The 17,583-nt window shown below is 39.8% G+C and overlaps 1 protein-coding gene across 1 annotated transcript in view; it reads left to right on the forward strand.

Annotated features, from left to right (window-relative positions):
* Positions 1-17,201, forward strand: part of LOC124113141 — a 139,309-nt gene extending 122,108 nt beyond the window's left edge. The window contains exon 6 of the mRNA XM_048397795.1: positions 14,662-17,201. Within this exon, the coding sequence (XP_048253752.1) occupies positions 14,662-14,846 (185 nt within the window). The 3' untranslated portion in view covers positions 14,847-17,201. The remainder of the gene's footprint in view (positions 1-14,661) is intronic.
* The last annotated feature ends 382 nt before the right edge of the window (positions 17,202-17,583 follow it).

Consider the following 17,583-nt stretch of genomic DNA (forward strand, 5'->3'; position numbering starts at 1 on the left):
ACATCTGGGGTGAATTATAACGTAATTCAAAGAACAGAGGTCGGGTTTAGCTTTCCAGCCTCAAAGAATTTGTTGTTGGCTTCGATTTAAGTTCTTTACCTTCATCAGTCTCTGTTGGTTACATAATTGGATATCAGTGACCAAAAACCATTCTGTAAGTCTTCCTGAGACTTGTTTGTTTAAGATGCTGTGATGGATTTAAATTGAGTTAACATGTGGTTTTCTGAATGTATACCATGTATGAGGGTGTAATAACAATCAGTATGTATCCGCGCGTTCCCCATCGACTGCCACGAAATAGTGAACAGTCCTGGAACTGTTTGCACTATGTTAAATTCTAACAAGTGAGTGAGTGTGTTTTGAGTATAGCCGCTTTTGACAGTACTGGCGTGTCGTGTCAATTTGATGTGGGAGGAAAGCGTGAAGTGGTGAATGTTTTAGACGGTAACCAGTTTGGTGATACCCATGAGCACGGGTAAAATCTTTTCCTTTGGACGTTCATGGGAATTCATACGGTTATTTTGCCTCCTCCATTTTATGTCACAATATATGTTATGCAAGAGCAATTAATATTAAATAGATGTGTGACTGAGTATGTTTGGATTAAAACCGCTTTTAACAGTACTGGCGCATCGTGTCGTGTCAATGTGATGGGGGAGGAAAGCGTGAAGTGATGAATGTCTATCACGGAAACCAGTTTGATGATACCCAGGAGCACGGGTATGGTCCTGACAAACTTAATCAGGGCGACTCTTGAAATCGAACCCACAATCATAAGTTTCTGACGCAACTTTACTCAGCCTCATCGAATTATATATCACAATACATATTATGCAAGAGCGATTAATATTGAATAGATGTGTTCCTTTTATAACATGAAGCTACCCTCTTGGGACATGGCTAGCAATTACTAAAATGTGTTTTGTCCCAACAGAAACCGAAATTGTGTAGTATTTCCTTTTGCGGAAGGGGATTATTGTCAATGTATTATTTATTAAATCGGTGAAAATAATTGCATTAGTTTTTTGCTTCTTCAAAATGTATGCATCCGAAACGCGAATTTGTGTAATCCCCTGACTGCAACTTTCCGGATTAACGAAAAAGAAATTACTTAGTATTGTACCATGACACTGATGAATGCTTGATTCTAAGTGTCTATATAGAAATTGCGTGTGACTACATCGATCTATCGATACCCTACATATTGATGCATATACAAGTGGTTGTCGATAACCTCTACCACGCATACGAACTGTATTTGTTGAATTTGGGAACATTATCAGATGATGACACTAACTGTATACTACACAAGCACTTGGCCGCAACAACTTATCAAACATGATGAAATATATTTCAGAATACACGCAATTAAAGTCAAACACATACTAACCTCTGTGTCCCCAAAACATCAGAAGTCTCTCATGTGACGCAGGGCCGGCATGTCTTCAGCTAAAAACGGCGGTATTCAAACGTACTTTGGGCTGGTTCCGTTGGCAATGGTTGTGCCAGCATGCACATTTCTCACAGTAAATCATCAGGTTTACGTTTAGCTTACATGTAACAGATCAGGATTGTCCTCGAGATGCACGCAATTGAACAACTAATTTTGCAGCGACGAACAGTGAAGAACAAAATCAGAATCAGACAAAATCTTTTTTTTAATTAAGTATTGCAAATATTTTTAACTTGGGTCATAATAAGTTATTATCTGCCCTTGGCTACTTTTGGAATGTTATTCAAATTCAAATATGAGCTACCTAATCTACAGTTGTACAACGCTGCGCGTTCGGTTCCAAAATTCAATTTAGCGCGATTAAATCTACAGAAAACAGAGCTCAACATTGAAAACGCAGAATATTATCGCCTGAATATTCTTGTATCATATTAACTATCCAGGCAGTAATAACAAGATTAACAAGGTGCTCTCTCGATTGAAGATGTCTCCATGTTAATATTATAACATGTAATAATTGTTTCAAATTACCTTAAGCAGGAAAATCAAAACAAAATACATCCAAACAACTTAAAATTGGAAATTGTTCAATAAAAGTCATAAAGAAGAGTCCAGCTTGCAGCCACTCCGTATAAACCTGGATTAGATAATCCCTCAGCAATATAAATGGATGTGTCCAATGATTGTCGGTTCTCGGATTTTGAGGCCAACATCCGTTCTTTACGAAATCCACCAATCCACGAAACGAACAAACGCGGAAGCACGACACAGTAACGACCTTGGCCTGGTTTATATTATTTTAGATTTGATCAATCAAACTCTTGACGTATGAGGTGAAGACTTTCCCCGGTGTTTCTTCTCTACTGAAAACTTTCCATTAGTTCCGAGTTTCATGCATAAAGTAGCGATTCAATAACTTGACTGACCTTGATATCCTTCTTGACACATTAGATTTTCACCTCGCATGTGGCAATATATAACCTACCCAAGGCTCTTCTTTTCGTCTTGACAAGATCCGGAGTGTTTGTGTGTGTGAGAGAGTGTGTGTGAGAGAGAGTGTATGTGTGTGTGTGAGAGAGAGAGAGAGAGAGAGAGAGAGAGAGAGAGAGAGAGTGTGTGTGTGTGTGTGGTGTGAGCTGGGTAGGGAAGTTTGGAAGGTAAACATGTTAAGAGCCAAAACTTTATGTTTTATATACAATACTAAATATTTGTAAGCATCTAGTCACGTTTGAATTTTGTGAAAAGGGGCACGGTTTTTGTTTGCGTTTTGAAACATAGTCGAGATTGTCGAAATACTACAGTGAATATGGCAAGGGTTTGTCGGCTGAATTTACAGTGCTGGGCTTGTATTCAAATTGTGAGAACAACACGCTCCCTCCTCTTCCCAAGGACTGTATCCTCTCTTGTGCTGGAGCCACTGCAGGATAGATCTGCTCACAACATACATGTACACACCTGCCTGCCAGTGCAAAACTTTTCATGTCTGTCGGTTGCAGCAACACCGTACATATATTTAAGGCGTTTGAAGATTCAGATGTTATTCTGGACGGAGGATGTAGCATCTGGCTTACATATTTAGCTTCGCGTCCTTGTATAAATGGATATCGTTTATGAATAACTTTCATAATTCATTGAATAATGCATATATACCGTACTGCACTGCGGTAAAGCCGCCAGCGCATGTTTTGTTGGAACAAATCAAGGTCCATAATCTGGTGATTCTGGAATTTAGACATACGCCAAAGGGACACAACCCTGTTCAGCGCTATTTGGCCTTTTAAACCACAAGCCATATGTACCATCAAATCACGGGTATGGGTGTGAGTTAAACTTCTTCGGATCCTGGCACGCTTCAGGAAGGCAACTCTGAACATTGAACTCTGCAGTAGTAGGCGACAAGGAGATCCATGATAGGACAATGTGTTTGGTGATAGAAAAACACGATACCTGTTTCACCTAAAGCAATGATTTGTATCCTTGACTTATCCGAATTCCAGGTTAGTACTGATCACAAGCAATCGTTGCGTGTGGTACGAGACGACTTAGTGAATCGGGTGGTCGGGCTCGTTGTCAGCGTACCCGACGGTGTGAATCGTTGATCATAATATCAATCACTGATACGTCCGGCCCAGATCGATTAGAGTATACAGCTGGAATAGTGATATGGCAGCACCCTAACTTCCTGTGTTGTAGGACTACATTCTCAAAACAAATGCATTGTGATGAAGATCACTACAGACGTAACGTTTAATAGTAATCTTTCCCAAACTGTTACAATTATTATTTCCTATTGCGCAACAATGTCAATTCTCACAGGACAAAAATGATATAACGATTTTTGCTTTGATCTGCTTTTCGTTTCAACAAAATCAGTAAATGTGCTCTCGTGTCAGTCGATTTCCTGGACATCACGTGATTGTCTGGTTTGTTGACAGACTGCCGTCGTATGACAGCAGTACTGCTGTGCGGTGTCGGGCAACAAGGTAACACTTACTTTGTAGGCACATTTGTGCGAGTGGCGGATGTTACCGGTAGGACAACCATGCTCACCCTTTTCGCGAACACCTGGTGTCATACCTGATTTTCAGCGAACCAAGCACCCCTTTTAACTCATGTTATATTCACCCCGCCTCGATCTGTCAGTCATGACGTACGTGACAAATTGTTGAAACATGCACACTTCAAAAACATTCTTGTTGACGTCACAATCAAATATACACGTATTTTCTCCTTCACTATCCTGTACAGATATCTCAGATGGCACTCGATGTCTGAGACGTGACGTCTCATAACAGAGCGCGCACTGTCTCCAACAGCGAGCTATGAGTTTAATATCCTGAGTGGAAAAATAAATACCTATAATCTTCCTAGTTTTGACTTGAAGAAGTATTCTTTGGGGAAAACAACAGAAATCAATTTCAAGATGTTTCTTCAAGAAAGACCTGTCGAAAGGGACCCCATCGTTCACGGTTATTGCATCTGGGTCCTGATGTCAATTTGACATGCAAGGTTGAACCTTTACCTCCCAATCTTTCTCGAGTACAGCAATTACACGCACTTCAACAAAAACGCAATTTTTCAAATCAATAGGAGACAGTGCGGTCAGAGCGAGGGGAAATGTCACCATGTCTTCCTGTTCCTGCTTCAGGTATGAAGTAAACTATCTGTAGAAGAAATATGGCGCTTTTCACGACGCCACAGCTTCTGGAAATTGAACGTGTAATTAAAAGAACGAATCAATACTTTTGCCTTTGAAAAATGAAAAATAGGGATAACGTTTCATAAAATTCTACGGCGGTGACAGAGAAATGAACAATTTGGCTGCTGACACCTAAATTCATCAACATTTAGTATGAGAAAGGCGAAATTGTCACATACCCCGAGTCAAAGGAGACAGATCGAATGTTAGCTATGTTAAATATTTTGTCAGTTATTTTCACCACTAAAAGCGTTCAATAGGAATACGATAAACATGAAATGTAGTTAAGCAAGATCTTGATACTGGCGGATTTAAATGGCGCTGGAGTAGCTCAGTGGTTACTTATATTAATGTGGACAAAACGTTGATTATCACTCGGTAGGAATGGAATTGGTTTCGTTTTCTTTATTTAACATTTTATCAAATGTTTAGCTGAACCCGACGCTATAAACTGCCATGGCAAAAGAAAGTATACACCCATGTTTAATGGTAGCTAAAACTATAACATACACAGACATGGTTATTTGATGGTGATGTATTTCATACGGGTATCCTAGTTGTGTTGGAGCTTCAGTTTGCAGTGTTTCGGAGACTCATTTCTTCAGCGCAGTAACCCCTTAATAACGTTTGTTATTTTTTTTTGGTCAAATCCAATTTTCAGTGTGTACTTTCTTTTCCGGCTGTTTTTATCCCGAATACCTTGGTTTGAATATTAAAATGTTGTGATACAGATCGTTTGTTTCGAATTTGGAATAATGGTTACTGTTTGTGGCAGTCTCATAAAATCCGATCTTTTTACTCTCTATGTGAAAATCTGACGACTCCTCAAAAGATTCAATGGGCGGTCGAGGTTCGCACAGGTTCACGCACTTGACGCGACCTCCCCCGCAAATGACTTCAGACCTTTCATACAGAGAGGTGTTGTATCGGAGTAAAACATCTGATTTTAATGAGATTGTACTGACGGGCTCTGTAGTTCTTTCGACGAGGGTATGTAAAACGTAATACATTTATGATTATTTTAAGGATATTGAAGAATGGTAATCATAATCATCGCGTTGTACTTAATACATTCATTACATAAGGTGTAATACGTGATAGTTTGTATTTGTCATTGTGTCGTGTATTGTAAATATAAGTTGTATCGCCCTGCAGAGTAACATCTCCTAGCTCCACCATGATCCACTGATCTTGGGTTCGAATCCTAAATTCTCCCTTATTATGACTCTTGGTTTGTCAGCACCATATCCATGCATGTCGGATTCAGGGCGCTACTTTATGCATCCCAATATTCGACATTTTCAAATTAAAATAGAAAAAATTATATACAATATATGAGTATGGAAAATGATGGCTGATCGCACAAGGCGACGCAATTCAACGTGTAGAGTTGTGTCCCTGAGGCGTGTGCCAGGAAAAGATCGTGGTTCGAATACCAGATTCGCCCTGATTAGGACTCTTGGCACCATAACCTTGCTTGTGGGTTTCACCAAAGTGGTAAACGTCTAGGCCCCTCATAACTGGTTTTTACTCCTACATAGGATGACTCGAGGTATCACTGAAAAACTCTATATAGCGGTATACCTAAAGAACTCGCCTCAATGAAATCCTCGCTGAATGCAAGACATAATGACAGGACGTCATCATGATCTGTATCGTGTCCAACAGATGGGATGTATACGGGAGATAATAATGCACGGTCTTGAATTATTCATTTACTGTTTAGGCACCAGCATGAATGGCTTACAGTCACAACAATGAGTCCCTCGTCTGATAACTAAAAGCCCTATCGTCTAGGTACTGTTTAGCGTTGTCAGTCATTGTATTCATCAGCGGGTTGTTATAGTCAAAATGGCTTCTTAACCGTTATGCTAAATTTATTTTTTTCAAATCATCTGAATTTCAGAAATGGTTCCCTATCTCGTATATCATATATTATTCATTTCTTTGTTTATATATTCGATCGATATATTTATGAGATTTTAGATGTGTCCAGTGATGATTTTGCTTATGGCGTTTATTGGCTTGGATAAAACATCGACCAAATAGTTCTGCGGATATCTAAACAATCCCACTCACGAACTCATTTAATTCACACCACTCACTCACTCACTCAAACACTCGTGAAACATGACGCTGGGCATTGAACATGTGATATTCAAGGCAGCCAAAAAATATATCAGTTTCATACGAATATCACATTAAACACGATCAACGACAGCAATATTGGAAATACATACACCCCCCACGACATCCCATCTACATAATGCGGCGTTATGACTCCCGGCTGGCGGTGTATTTAGCCTGCCGAGAAACAACCTTCCATTATCAAAAGTCTCCCCAGCAAATTAATGATAAAACAGATGGGATTGATACCCATGGCCGCGACAGTGTTACATCTCCACGGAGAGCAGCCTCCCAGTCTAATTATCCTTAATAGCATCATGATCACTCTCTTCCGTGGACGTTACTGCATCACTTGTATGATTGATTGTATATACGTGGACGGCAGACAATTTATATGTCATCTAGTACATCAAATATATGTAACACGTCAACGCCTGATAGTATTAACCTCACTTAACCGCCGACACAGATTTCACTGGGCGTAAATGGCAACATAGTGGTGAAACTTATATGAATGGATCGGTGAAAAAAAGTGATGACACCAGTTGTTCCCGAAAATAGTAAGTACGCCCTACCCTATAAAAGAATATAAAAGAAGGTGTGTGTGTGTGTGTGTGGTGGTGGTGGGGGGGGGGGGGGGGGGGGGGGGGGGGGGGTGGGGGTGTTGGTGCGTTGCCTGATGCCGCATAACAGTGTTGTCAACTAGACAGTCAGAAAACTCGCCGCATATTTACTGATATTGTTGAAAGATAGCCCAGTGGTTAAAGCGTTCGCTCGTCACACACGAAGACCCGGGTTCGATTCCCGACATGGGTACAATGCGTGAAGTCCATTTCTGGTGTACCCTGCCGTGACATTGCTGGAATATTGCTAAAAGCGGCGTAAAATCAAACTCACCCACTCACTATTCTTCATAATATTAATACATGCAGTTGTCAGCCCCTGGGATATTATAACAGTGTAGATTACAGTCAAACTCGTTAATCCGCAGGGTTCGGGTCTCAGTGAAATCGTATGGATTATCAAAAGTCCGGTTAAAGCAATCAGTTTTCTTTTGTTTTAGTAAAGGTGTTCCTAAAAGCAAGTGTTCGTAATACGTAGTTCCGTACTCACTGAGTCCGAATTATCGAGGTTTCACCAGTAAATATATTTCATACAGAAATTAAAGGACACTCAATTCATTTCTATTACTATATAATAGTTAATCTGTCATGGCATGATAGTTATACGAAATAAACCTTTTCGCAGTGCAGAGTTGCATCCCTTGGGCACGCCAGGAACCTATCCAGGTTCGAATCCCGGTTCGCCCCCATTATACTTCTAGGTTTTTCAGTACCGCACCCGTGCTCGTGGGAAAAACGTCTGAGGCCTTGATCACTGCGGGCTTTCCTCCCACATTAAGTTGACACGCTGTGATATACTGGAATACTGTTCAGTGCGGCGGCGATAAACCCAACTCACTCACTCACTTTTGAGTAGTATTTTATATTCACATTGAAACTCCCTTTATATGTCGTGTTCATTCAATTCGTCCGAATTACCAAAGTATTACCGAACGATAGCTACCCCTTCAAAGGTGGTGTGGATTCAACGCTCGAGAAGTCACTTACTCACTCATCTTCAAGAAGCCCGAGAAGAGAGGCCAATGTACCTCGAGACAAAAGAAGATGACCTGACTCCCGCTTGACTTCCTCATAATGGGAACACCAAGATGATGCCGTACTGCCCCATTACATGTTGACAACAGCTTTTTATGCCCCAAACAACAGGATATCGTGATAACAGCAAATTATCAGGGAAAAGCCCCTCCTCCTTGCACGCTAATAAGACCAGCCATCACCTGGGTCAAAATATTCAATTATGCCTCATTGTCAACTAAATTACACGGGGTCTCAACATTCTGCAGTGACTTTGATAGGATTTAGGCAGGAACCTTGATTTGCACTCCCTAGGGTAAGACTCAGCATTGTTGCAATTGAACGTTGATGGAGTTTATTTGTTGTGGAGGGTTGATGTATTTCCTAATCCTTCTCTGAAGGGATGTTATAGTGCGTTATTTGAGGTCATTGCGTTAGGAAATATGTCACAGTTGAAACGAGTATTGCGGCATGTTTTGCCAAACCATCAACAAATGCTTTCAAATTGCTGTGTTGGGGACGTACTTCCTTGACGGTGTAGTGTGATACCTGGTTAACTCGAAGGCTTTTAACTCGATATCCCATTTAGACGATTAGTTCCGTCGTCTGCAGATTCGGTATTGGGACTATGGTCTAATATCGGCCTCCGTTTGTCTCGAGCTACGGATTACTCGATATTACCCGATTACGCATTACTCGAATATATACATTGCAAAATGTTTTGCGTTTATGTTTCAATCAATCAAAAGAAATTAGGTCATGCACCCACAAACTGACTTATGATATTGTATTTTTGTCTGCAGTTTCTTTGTGAGTTGGTGATTAAACAAAAATTCTGTGAAATTTTTGTGTTGACGTATTTATTTACAAGAATTGTTTTTAATATTGTTTTATGTGTTTATAGAGTTATCTACATAACAAACTGTGTGCACACTGCGAAAATCCACGAAACCCCTAAACTCCTAGAACTTGGTAAACAAACATCGATTAAATTTATTATAAACTACATTAATTTATACATGTATCACACACAAAATATTTATATTCTAAAAAACAAAATTATTTTGGAAAAAAAATATTGATCAATTCGATTATCTGGACGTTTTGAAAATATGTTTATTGTTCAAATCATTGTAACGACCCTTAATTTACCGTTACATTCTCTTTTTGCATTTTACCCGCAACCATACAAAAGAAATAGAATAATTCCTGGCAGGAAACTCGTCATCGTTTGTGATTGAGCTAATGGACAGGCGGTGCGTACGATGGGACTTAGCGACGAGTTCGTACAGCATACGTGTAAGGTGTACGCTGCGGTGGCCGCCGTGGAACGCCCGGAGCAGCACAATGTTCCCATGCCGGAGAGACGAGTCCATAACTTGTCACTATGACCTGAAAGCCTACGGGACAGATACAAGCGAATGTGATGGATTAACAGGATTCTCTTTGAAAATATTTGGCAGTTATATGACGCTTATTTAGTTCCAAAATGCGAATCGCCATTAGGTCTTTGAAAGGCATTTAGAAGTGATACACATAAGGAAGAGAATATATAGATGTCAACTTCTTTATTATAAGGAACACAACGCTGTGTTTCTTATAAATAAAGAAGTTGACATCCATATATTCTCTTCCGAATTGCCAGGTCTTTGAAAGGCATTTAGAAGTGATACACATAAGGAAGAGAAATATATGGACGTCAACTTCTTTAGTATGAGAAACACAACGTTGTGTTCCTTAAAATAAAGAAGTTGACATCTATATATTCTCTTCCTAATTGCCATTAGTTAAAACAAAACGGTCTTCAACAATCCATCCTTGTCCCCAGTGAAAATCCCTTTAGAATTGATCTTCAGCAACCCAACCTTGCCTTCTCCCGATCCCGTGAATATCCGGGTTAGAATTGGTCTTCAGCAGCCCATGCTTGTCCCCCGTGAAGATCCGGGTTAGAATTGGTCTTCAGCAGCCCGTTCTTGTCTCCCGTGAAGGTCTGGGATTTGTAATATTTCAGCAACATCATGACGGGGACAATAGAGTTTGTTTCAAAATTACACCAGGAAAAGAACACATTTGTGAAGATCAAACGATTTACCACTAGACTAATGCTAGATGTCAACGCCAGATAAAAATTAATAGGGAATATTTGCCGTAGCATAATCCATTGGATGTAAAGGACAAAAAAAAGAGTGAAATATATGCCAATTGATTGCCGAAAATCAGCCATGGCACCAGGTGTTCTATGCCTTGCTCTACCGGTAGCACAGCAATTTACATTAAAGTGCCAATGTGTGAGGAGGTGTGAAAACTCCATGTGAAGGTCATACTGCAGGATAGCATCGCCCATTATGTTGACAAGCGACGTGTCATATTCAGAAAGGTCCTCTGAATGTCTTCCAAAATATTTCTGGAGTGACTTAACCAGGTCTTTGATGGTGTAACCTTGGCGTTGAAATCTTAGTAGGGTCTTTCCGTGGCATTTGAATTAAACGTACATGGTCTTATGTACCTAGGTAATTGAGAAATGTGGAGGTCAGAACCCATCCTTCGTCTCGAAATAACGGTATGGAATGTGCGTGACGAGGACCAAGAATTATGACGCTTGAATGAAAGTTTGTTATTTCCTTCGTCGTCCAGCCTCCTCGCCTTCAACGAGTTGAGAATGTGTTTCACCAAAAAATCCGATTTATCTTTTCAATATCCGGGTGAGAGAACATCATTGCACAAAGTTCATAATTTACTCCCAATCTTAAACTAATGTATTTTTCAATTTTGTTACAAAGTAGAACTAAAGGTTTCCCTGAAGCCATGCATCCTCCAATACATACAATATGGCCTCCAGATGCGATCGAAGCATGTTTCATTATCACGATAACAAACATTTTGAGGGTGGATGAAGATGCAGTTAGATTAATTAACTCTTTGAAGCTGGCTTTCGAAAGGCGAGTTGAGAGTCGTCCTTTAAAAGGGTCATTTTATTTTGCAAAGTTGTTGCTCCATTTAAAATGATACCGACTCATCGATTTTTGCATTGTATGTTTTAATCAGACTCCGTGAAGTGGTGAATGATTCCTTTGAACATGAAGAAGACGGTGGAGTGTCCGCTTTTCTGGGAATTAGGCAGAAGTGCCATAGATCTTGTTTACATTTCGTTCCACTTTACGTCAAGACCGCATATCCCAGAATGCAACTCCGTGCTTTAAAGTCGTCGCGAAATACACGTATTAGGATGAGCTGCCATAGATCTTTCACGACATTTGGCAGCCTACTTTACGGAAAAACGTAAAATCCCACAACGCATCTAATATCGCAGTGAGCTGCGTTAATAGAACAGACGTAAATAGCCTGCAGACAATGGACTTGTGAGAATTATTACACTTCTCTCTGCTTCCTTCCAGGCCAACGGATATAAATGTGTCTTTTGAATATAAAGGCATTGCATGCAACAAACAGGCGGGCAACGTACTCCAGACGTTTTCAGACATTTGCTTGAAAAAGTCTGGTGTTGCGTGTCTTTCTTCCAAGACTTTAATACAGTTAAGTAGCATTCAAGGGCTTGTAAAGTTACCGGTTTCTGATACTTTAACATGTATTCAGTCAGATTATAAATGTGTTACGGGTTTTTGGATAATGAAAACAACGTAGAGTAAATCTGGATTTAACGCCGCTGTATTACCCCTATGCCATTGTGTGACAGCTTAAGGGTAAGGGAGTGAGATGGGTTCAAGGACGTTTTGAATAGTGTTCCAGATATAACATGATGTGTCAGCTTGATGTGGGAGGAATGTCCAAAAGAGATTCAGGTCTTACACGTTCACCACTTTGGTGAAACCCACGAGCACGGATATGGCGCCGACAGACCTCGAAACATAATCGGGATTCGAAACAACTATCATATATACTTCCAGTCCTTGTTTTATCCCCTTAATCCGGGGTACCATCGTTTATCGACCCGTGAAGATCCGGGGTAGAATAGGTCTTCAGCAACCCATACTTGCTGTAAAAGGCGACTATGCTTGTCGTAAAAGGCGACTAACGGGATCGGGTGGTCAGGCTCGCTGACTTGGTTGATGCATGTCATTGGTCCCAATTGCGTGGATCGATGCTCATGATGTCTGGATTGTCTGGTCCAGACTCGATTATTTACAGACCGCCGTCATATAGCTGGAATATTGCTGAGTGCAGCGTTAAACAACAAACCAACCATCGTTTAACGTCTTTTGTTATGATAGGACAAGGGGATCCAACCACCGAACTTCCGCTCTCTTGGTAGACGCTATACCCACTAGACTACGAAGGCTGTGTTTAACATTATCGTGTTGCTTTGTTTCAGATGATGCGAAACATCTTCATGAAATGCTTCAACACCTACAAGAGTACCTCTGAAAATTCCTTAAGTGACTCGTTCGCTCTAAAACTAATGAAATTCAGCCCACGACTCTTTGAGATCAAGTTGTCTCAGCGTTTGGAGACAGTGGTGTATTTCGAAGACTCCGACACTTTCGTCGTTGCCGAGGGAGATGCTGCAAGGTGCTACAATTTCCATTCAGGTAACTACTTCAATCATTAATAATATATTGTCAGGCAAAGGAAAGTATAAACTTGAAAGTTGGATTGACCCAAAACAATTTTTGATCAGAATGTTACTTGGCAGAGAACAGTTGCTGAAACACTGGAAACTAAAAGTTCAAAACACAACTATGATACCCGTATGTAATACATCACCATGAATAACCATTTTGTCTTTGTATTATGTTTAGCCACCATCAAACAGGCTACTTTCTTTTGCACGGCAGTTTAGAATGGATCTTAAGGAATTATTACACGTTAATGTGTACATGTATGAAAACGTTAATAAAGTTTTTAAAATACCTTAAATTGGGGGGGGGGGGGGGGGGAATCATATATTACAGAGAACCTGAAAAGATATTTTAGTCAACCTTTAAATATAGATTTAATGCCGCTATATTGTTGATGTAATACTTGTCAGACAGTCGTATACGGTGTACATCAAAGGCCACCGATTCACCACCAGCATCTATGTAGCATCGTAAATCAGCTCCGAGTCTCTTAAACGCATGTGAAACTGGAAGATATCACATCATTAAGCGTGGTATTTTGCTTTTTCTTCTCATGAATGTTCCCTGGAATACAGCATGGTTTTATTATCTAATATGAAAAATATTGGCAATAGTGTTGTAATATATCATCATCTCCAATACAAGACAGAAGATTTCGATTTTTTCCTTATCACGAAAATACATTAAATTAAACACACCGTGCGGCGCCATTTCCAATTTAGCGGCTGTGTCATTTGCAATATTGTCAAATCTTAAATCAAAAGCAATACTTCAAATGCAGTTTACAAGATTATTCCACAGTCTTAAATATAAGGAAATTTGTTTTGAAGATTAAGATGTTTAACGACCTCAAAATCGAACCCTTTTATTTCAATTTGCGTTCTTCTGTATCGCAGAAAATGTTGATAGTTCAGACTTAAAGACACTAAAGTGTTTTTATCCCCTTGCTGCCGTGCGCCAGGCAGGGTAACAACAACTACCGTCCTTTAACGTATTTTGGTAAGACGTGGACGGGGATCTAACCACCGACCTTCGGGTCTCCTGAAAGATGCTGTATCCACTAACCACGGAGGTGGTCATTGATAAAATTTGAAAAACCTGTTCACATCTGTTTGACCAGAAGTGTGATATTTTACATGTTGGTACATTGGAGATGCTCCGACTGAGAAGTTAGCAATTACATGTAGTCAGTCTCGATTATAGTACAGTATAGTCTTAACGCCACACTCAACAATGTTCCAACTGTACTATCTGGCAAAAGGAATACACATGAAAATTGGATTTTGCACACAAAAAATTACAAACGTTGTAAAATCGTACTTGGCTGAATGTCTGGTATCTGTGAACCAACTCAAACTGATCCTGACAATACCTGCGTCATTCTGCTCATTACATCACCATCCAATAACTGTTTTATGTTTGATTCATGTTTAGCCACCATCAAACATGGGTGTATATCTTTTGCCTGGTGGGACTTTTGATAAAGACAGAATATTGTTTCGACCACTGATACAAGACACACACATATTCTCTGACGGTAGATGCGCAAAAATTCACAACACATTGTTTGGGACAGTCAGAATGTCCAGCGAACTTGTTTGGGCTTTGTTTTTGTGGTTTTTTTGTTTTTAATTGTTGTCCTAACACCTCCCTCTATTTATGTTTTAGGTTTAGACGTCAACATAGGAATAAAAGGCATAATGACCTTACCAAACTTTCTCTCGATGGTCCCTACGGCCATGACGGAGCATTCTATCATGAAGGCGATGATGTACAAGTCTAGACAGGCGGACCAAGTCTGCAAAGACTTTGTCAAGCATGGGTTGAGAGACTATATGTTCAGCAAGCATTGACCCTGAAGGCGGACAATTGATTCATTTTCTAAAAGTGACCAAGAACGTTAGGTGTCAGCTCCATGGCCTTGGGATAACATTGGAGAAATGGAACGGAACATCACATGAATCTTGTGGTCATCAAGACGCCACGACATCCTCAGTGTCGTTCTGCAAGGTTATACCTGACGTTTTATCTGTTCACATGACGCTTATGGACATCAAGACGCAAAGACATCCTCAGTGTCGCACTGCAAGGTCTACCTGACGTTGGATCTGTTCACATGACGTTTATGTCACACAGCTAGGTCATAATTGTGGACACCACGACACGATATCGCAACACCAAGAAACCCTCAGTGTCGTCCAGTAAGGTAATGACTGATTGATATTACATCTGTCAATATGACGCTTGTGAAATCAATGGCGACACGGCACCAAGGTGTTCTCTCTGTATCTGTATAGTACTGGCTTATATGGTATCTGTTCACAATGCACAACAGGCATTGATGGTGTGGTTCGTGTATTTTGTGTCAAAGTTTCCGAGTCCCTGGTGCATCTTGTCGGACCTTTATGTTGCTGTTTCATTTTGACATGTGCAAATTCAAGAAGCATTAAAGAAAGTCTGCAGAACATCATTGGTTTGGTGCCAGATACGGGACAATGGACAAGTAGGTAAGGGCAAGTCCAAGTGTATGATCGTTAGGACGAATATATGCCAATTCAGCAAAAAAAAATAGTGGATGACAATACGGTCTCATGAACAGCTTGTTCGGAATATAAATCAGATTGAGTTATAGGCATCTTTGTATTCAAATTCATTCGGTGAAATCTGTCCAATACGAACACGGACTCATCCAGATCTCTGACAGAAACGGATAAAGTTCTACCTGGTTCTGCTGCTTCAAGCACATATTGTCAGGCCGAGCAAGCACTGGCATATATCGCTTGTATGTCATCCAAACACACCAATGACGCATCTGTGGGGTCATGTGATCAAGTGGAACATACGTCCGTACATGTTGTTTCTCAACAGAGGACAATGTCCAGTCCCCGAAACTCAAGAGTCAGTGCTACACTTTGGACACAAAGCACTTATCTGCCCTGAGTATTGTTGCTGAACATCTGAAATTCTATTTTATGGATATTCTGTCATGGTTAGCCTTCTACGGTCTTTTGTTTATCGTGGTACTTTTATGAGAGGAATGAATAGTCACTCTAAAAGGAGTAAAGAATTACTTCTGTATGGAATTTAGAATCCATTTAATACCATTAATGTTAAATGTTAATGAGGCGTGTCGCTCGAATGACAGATAGTAATACTCTGTGGTATATCCTACATCTTGATCTTCTCTAAACTGAGGGACAAAAGAAAGTATACGGAGTTTTTTATTGAATTGAAAATTGTAAGAACTGTTGTTAAATTTGATAACGTGTGATGAAACCACCTTGAAAAAGTGTTTTAAGTGGCTGTGTAAAGATATATTGGTTCAATAAAGACTGGTGTAAGAAATTAATTTGCAACTATATGACACCTACCATGATATAAATGTATATTTCTGCCCAAAAAAGCCAATTTATTGATTTTCAAAGATAAGACGCCTGAGACGCCTGACGCCATAAGCAGTTGTGTATTATGCGAATCTTTTTTTTTAATTTTGAAAAGTTTGAAATTTAATTATATATTTTTTAAATATAACCATGGAGAAGTATTCTTTGAGTGCTCATTCGGCGTCAGTACAGTTCATTTTGTGGATATAACATCGTCAACATACGATAAAAGATACAAACGGATAAAATCAAAAGAGAGGCACAGTTTTCTTCGTACCTCGGTTTCATACGACGTACATGTAATTCTAGTGCTTGTTTATCACTGTGGTGGTATTGCTAACAGTGCTATTCCCACATGACCATTTGAATTTATTGGAAATAAGACAACGATTATGCACAAAGTAAATAAAATTAAGTATTGATAATTATTATTTTAAAATGTAAAAGAAATCCTTTCGAATTCGAGAACCCGTCTCAAATAACAATAAAGAATGGTGATTGAAATCGATAAATTATTAAATACAATCTGTTAAAATGTTCAAAGAAAAAACATTTTCATATATCTTAGTATAACTTTTGAACCAACGACCAACTGGTATAGACCTTGTTCTTAGTCTATCGAGTTTGATGGAACAAACGTCAAAATATACGACTTAAAACAAACAAGTCATCTTTTAAATTTATTATAAAACCGACAGATGTCAATGTCCGGATTGTTGAAACATTTTAAACTGAATTTATCATTATCTTTTTGTCGCAATTCCTGTAGCATTAAAAAAAACATGATGTTGTAATCAGTTCCACGGAAAGCAGTATGTGAAAGAAGACATTAAAAAAGGAAACAGCACGTCAACTGCAGCCAGTACAGGAAGGTAGTGGCCACATGCACATGCCGTATGCAAGCTGAACGGAAGATCAGGGAAATTGCCTGGCAATTATGTTTCTGTGTTTGACATGAAACCATGACTTCGTGTCTCCATGCCGAGTTACGCTTACGAAAAAACATTCGTTACAGCTCGCCCTTTTCCGAAGTTGTCCCAGAATGACACGAGTGGGTACGAAGGATGCAAATGTATTCTTTGCCACTCGCCCCTTTCCGTCAACTACAAGAAACCTGTACCGGAATGACACGGGAGGTCACGAATGATGCAGATGTATTCGTCTCCACTCGCCCCTTTTCGTAAACTGCAAGCAGTTTGTTCCGGAA

The sequence above is a fragment of the Haliotis rufescens genome, unplaced genomic scaffold (genome assembly GCF_023055435.1).
Source record: "Haliotis rufescens isolate VD_foot unplaced genomic scaffold, xgHalRufe1.0.p SCAF_17, whole genome shotgun sequence".
Lineage (NCBI taxonomy): Eukaryota > Metazoa > Mollusca > Gastropoda > Lepetellida > Haliotidae > Haliotis > Haliotis rufescens.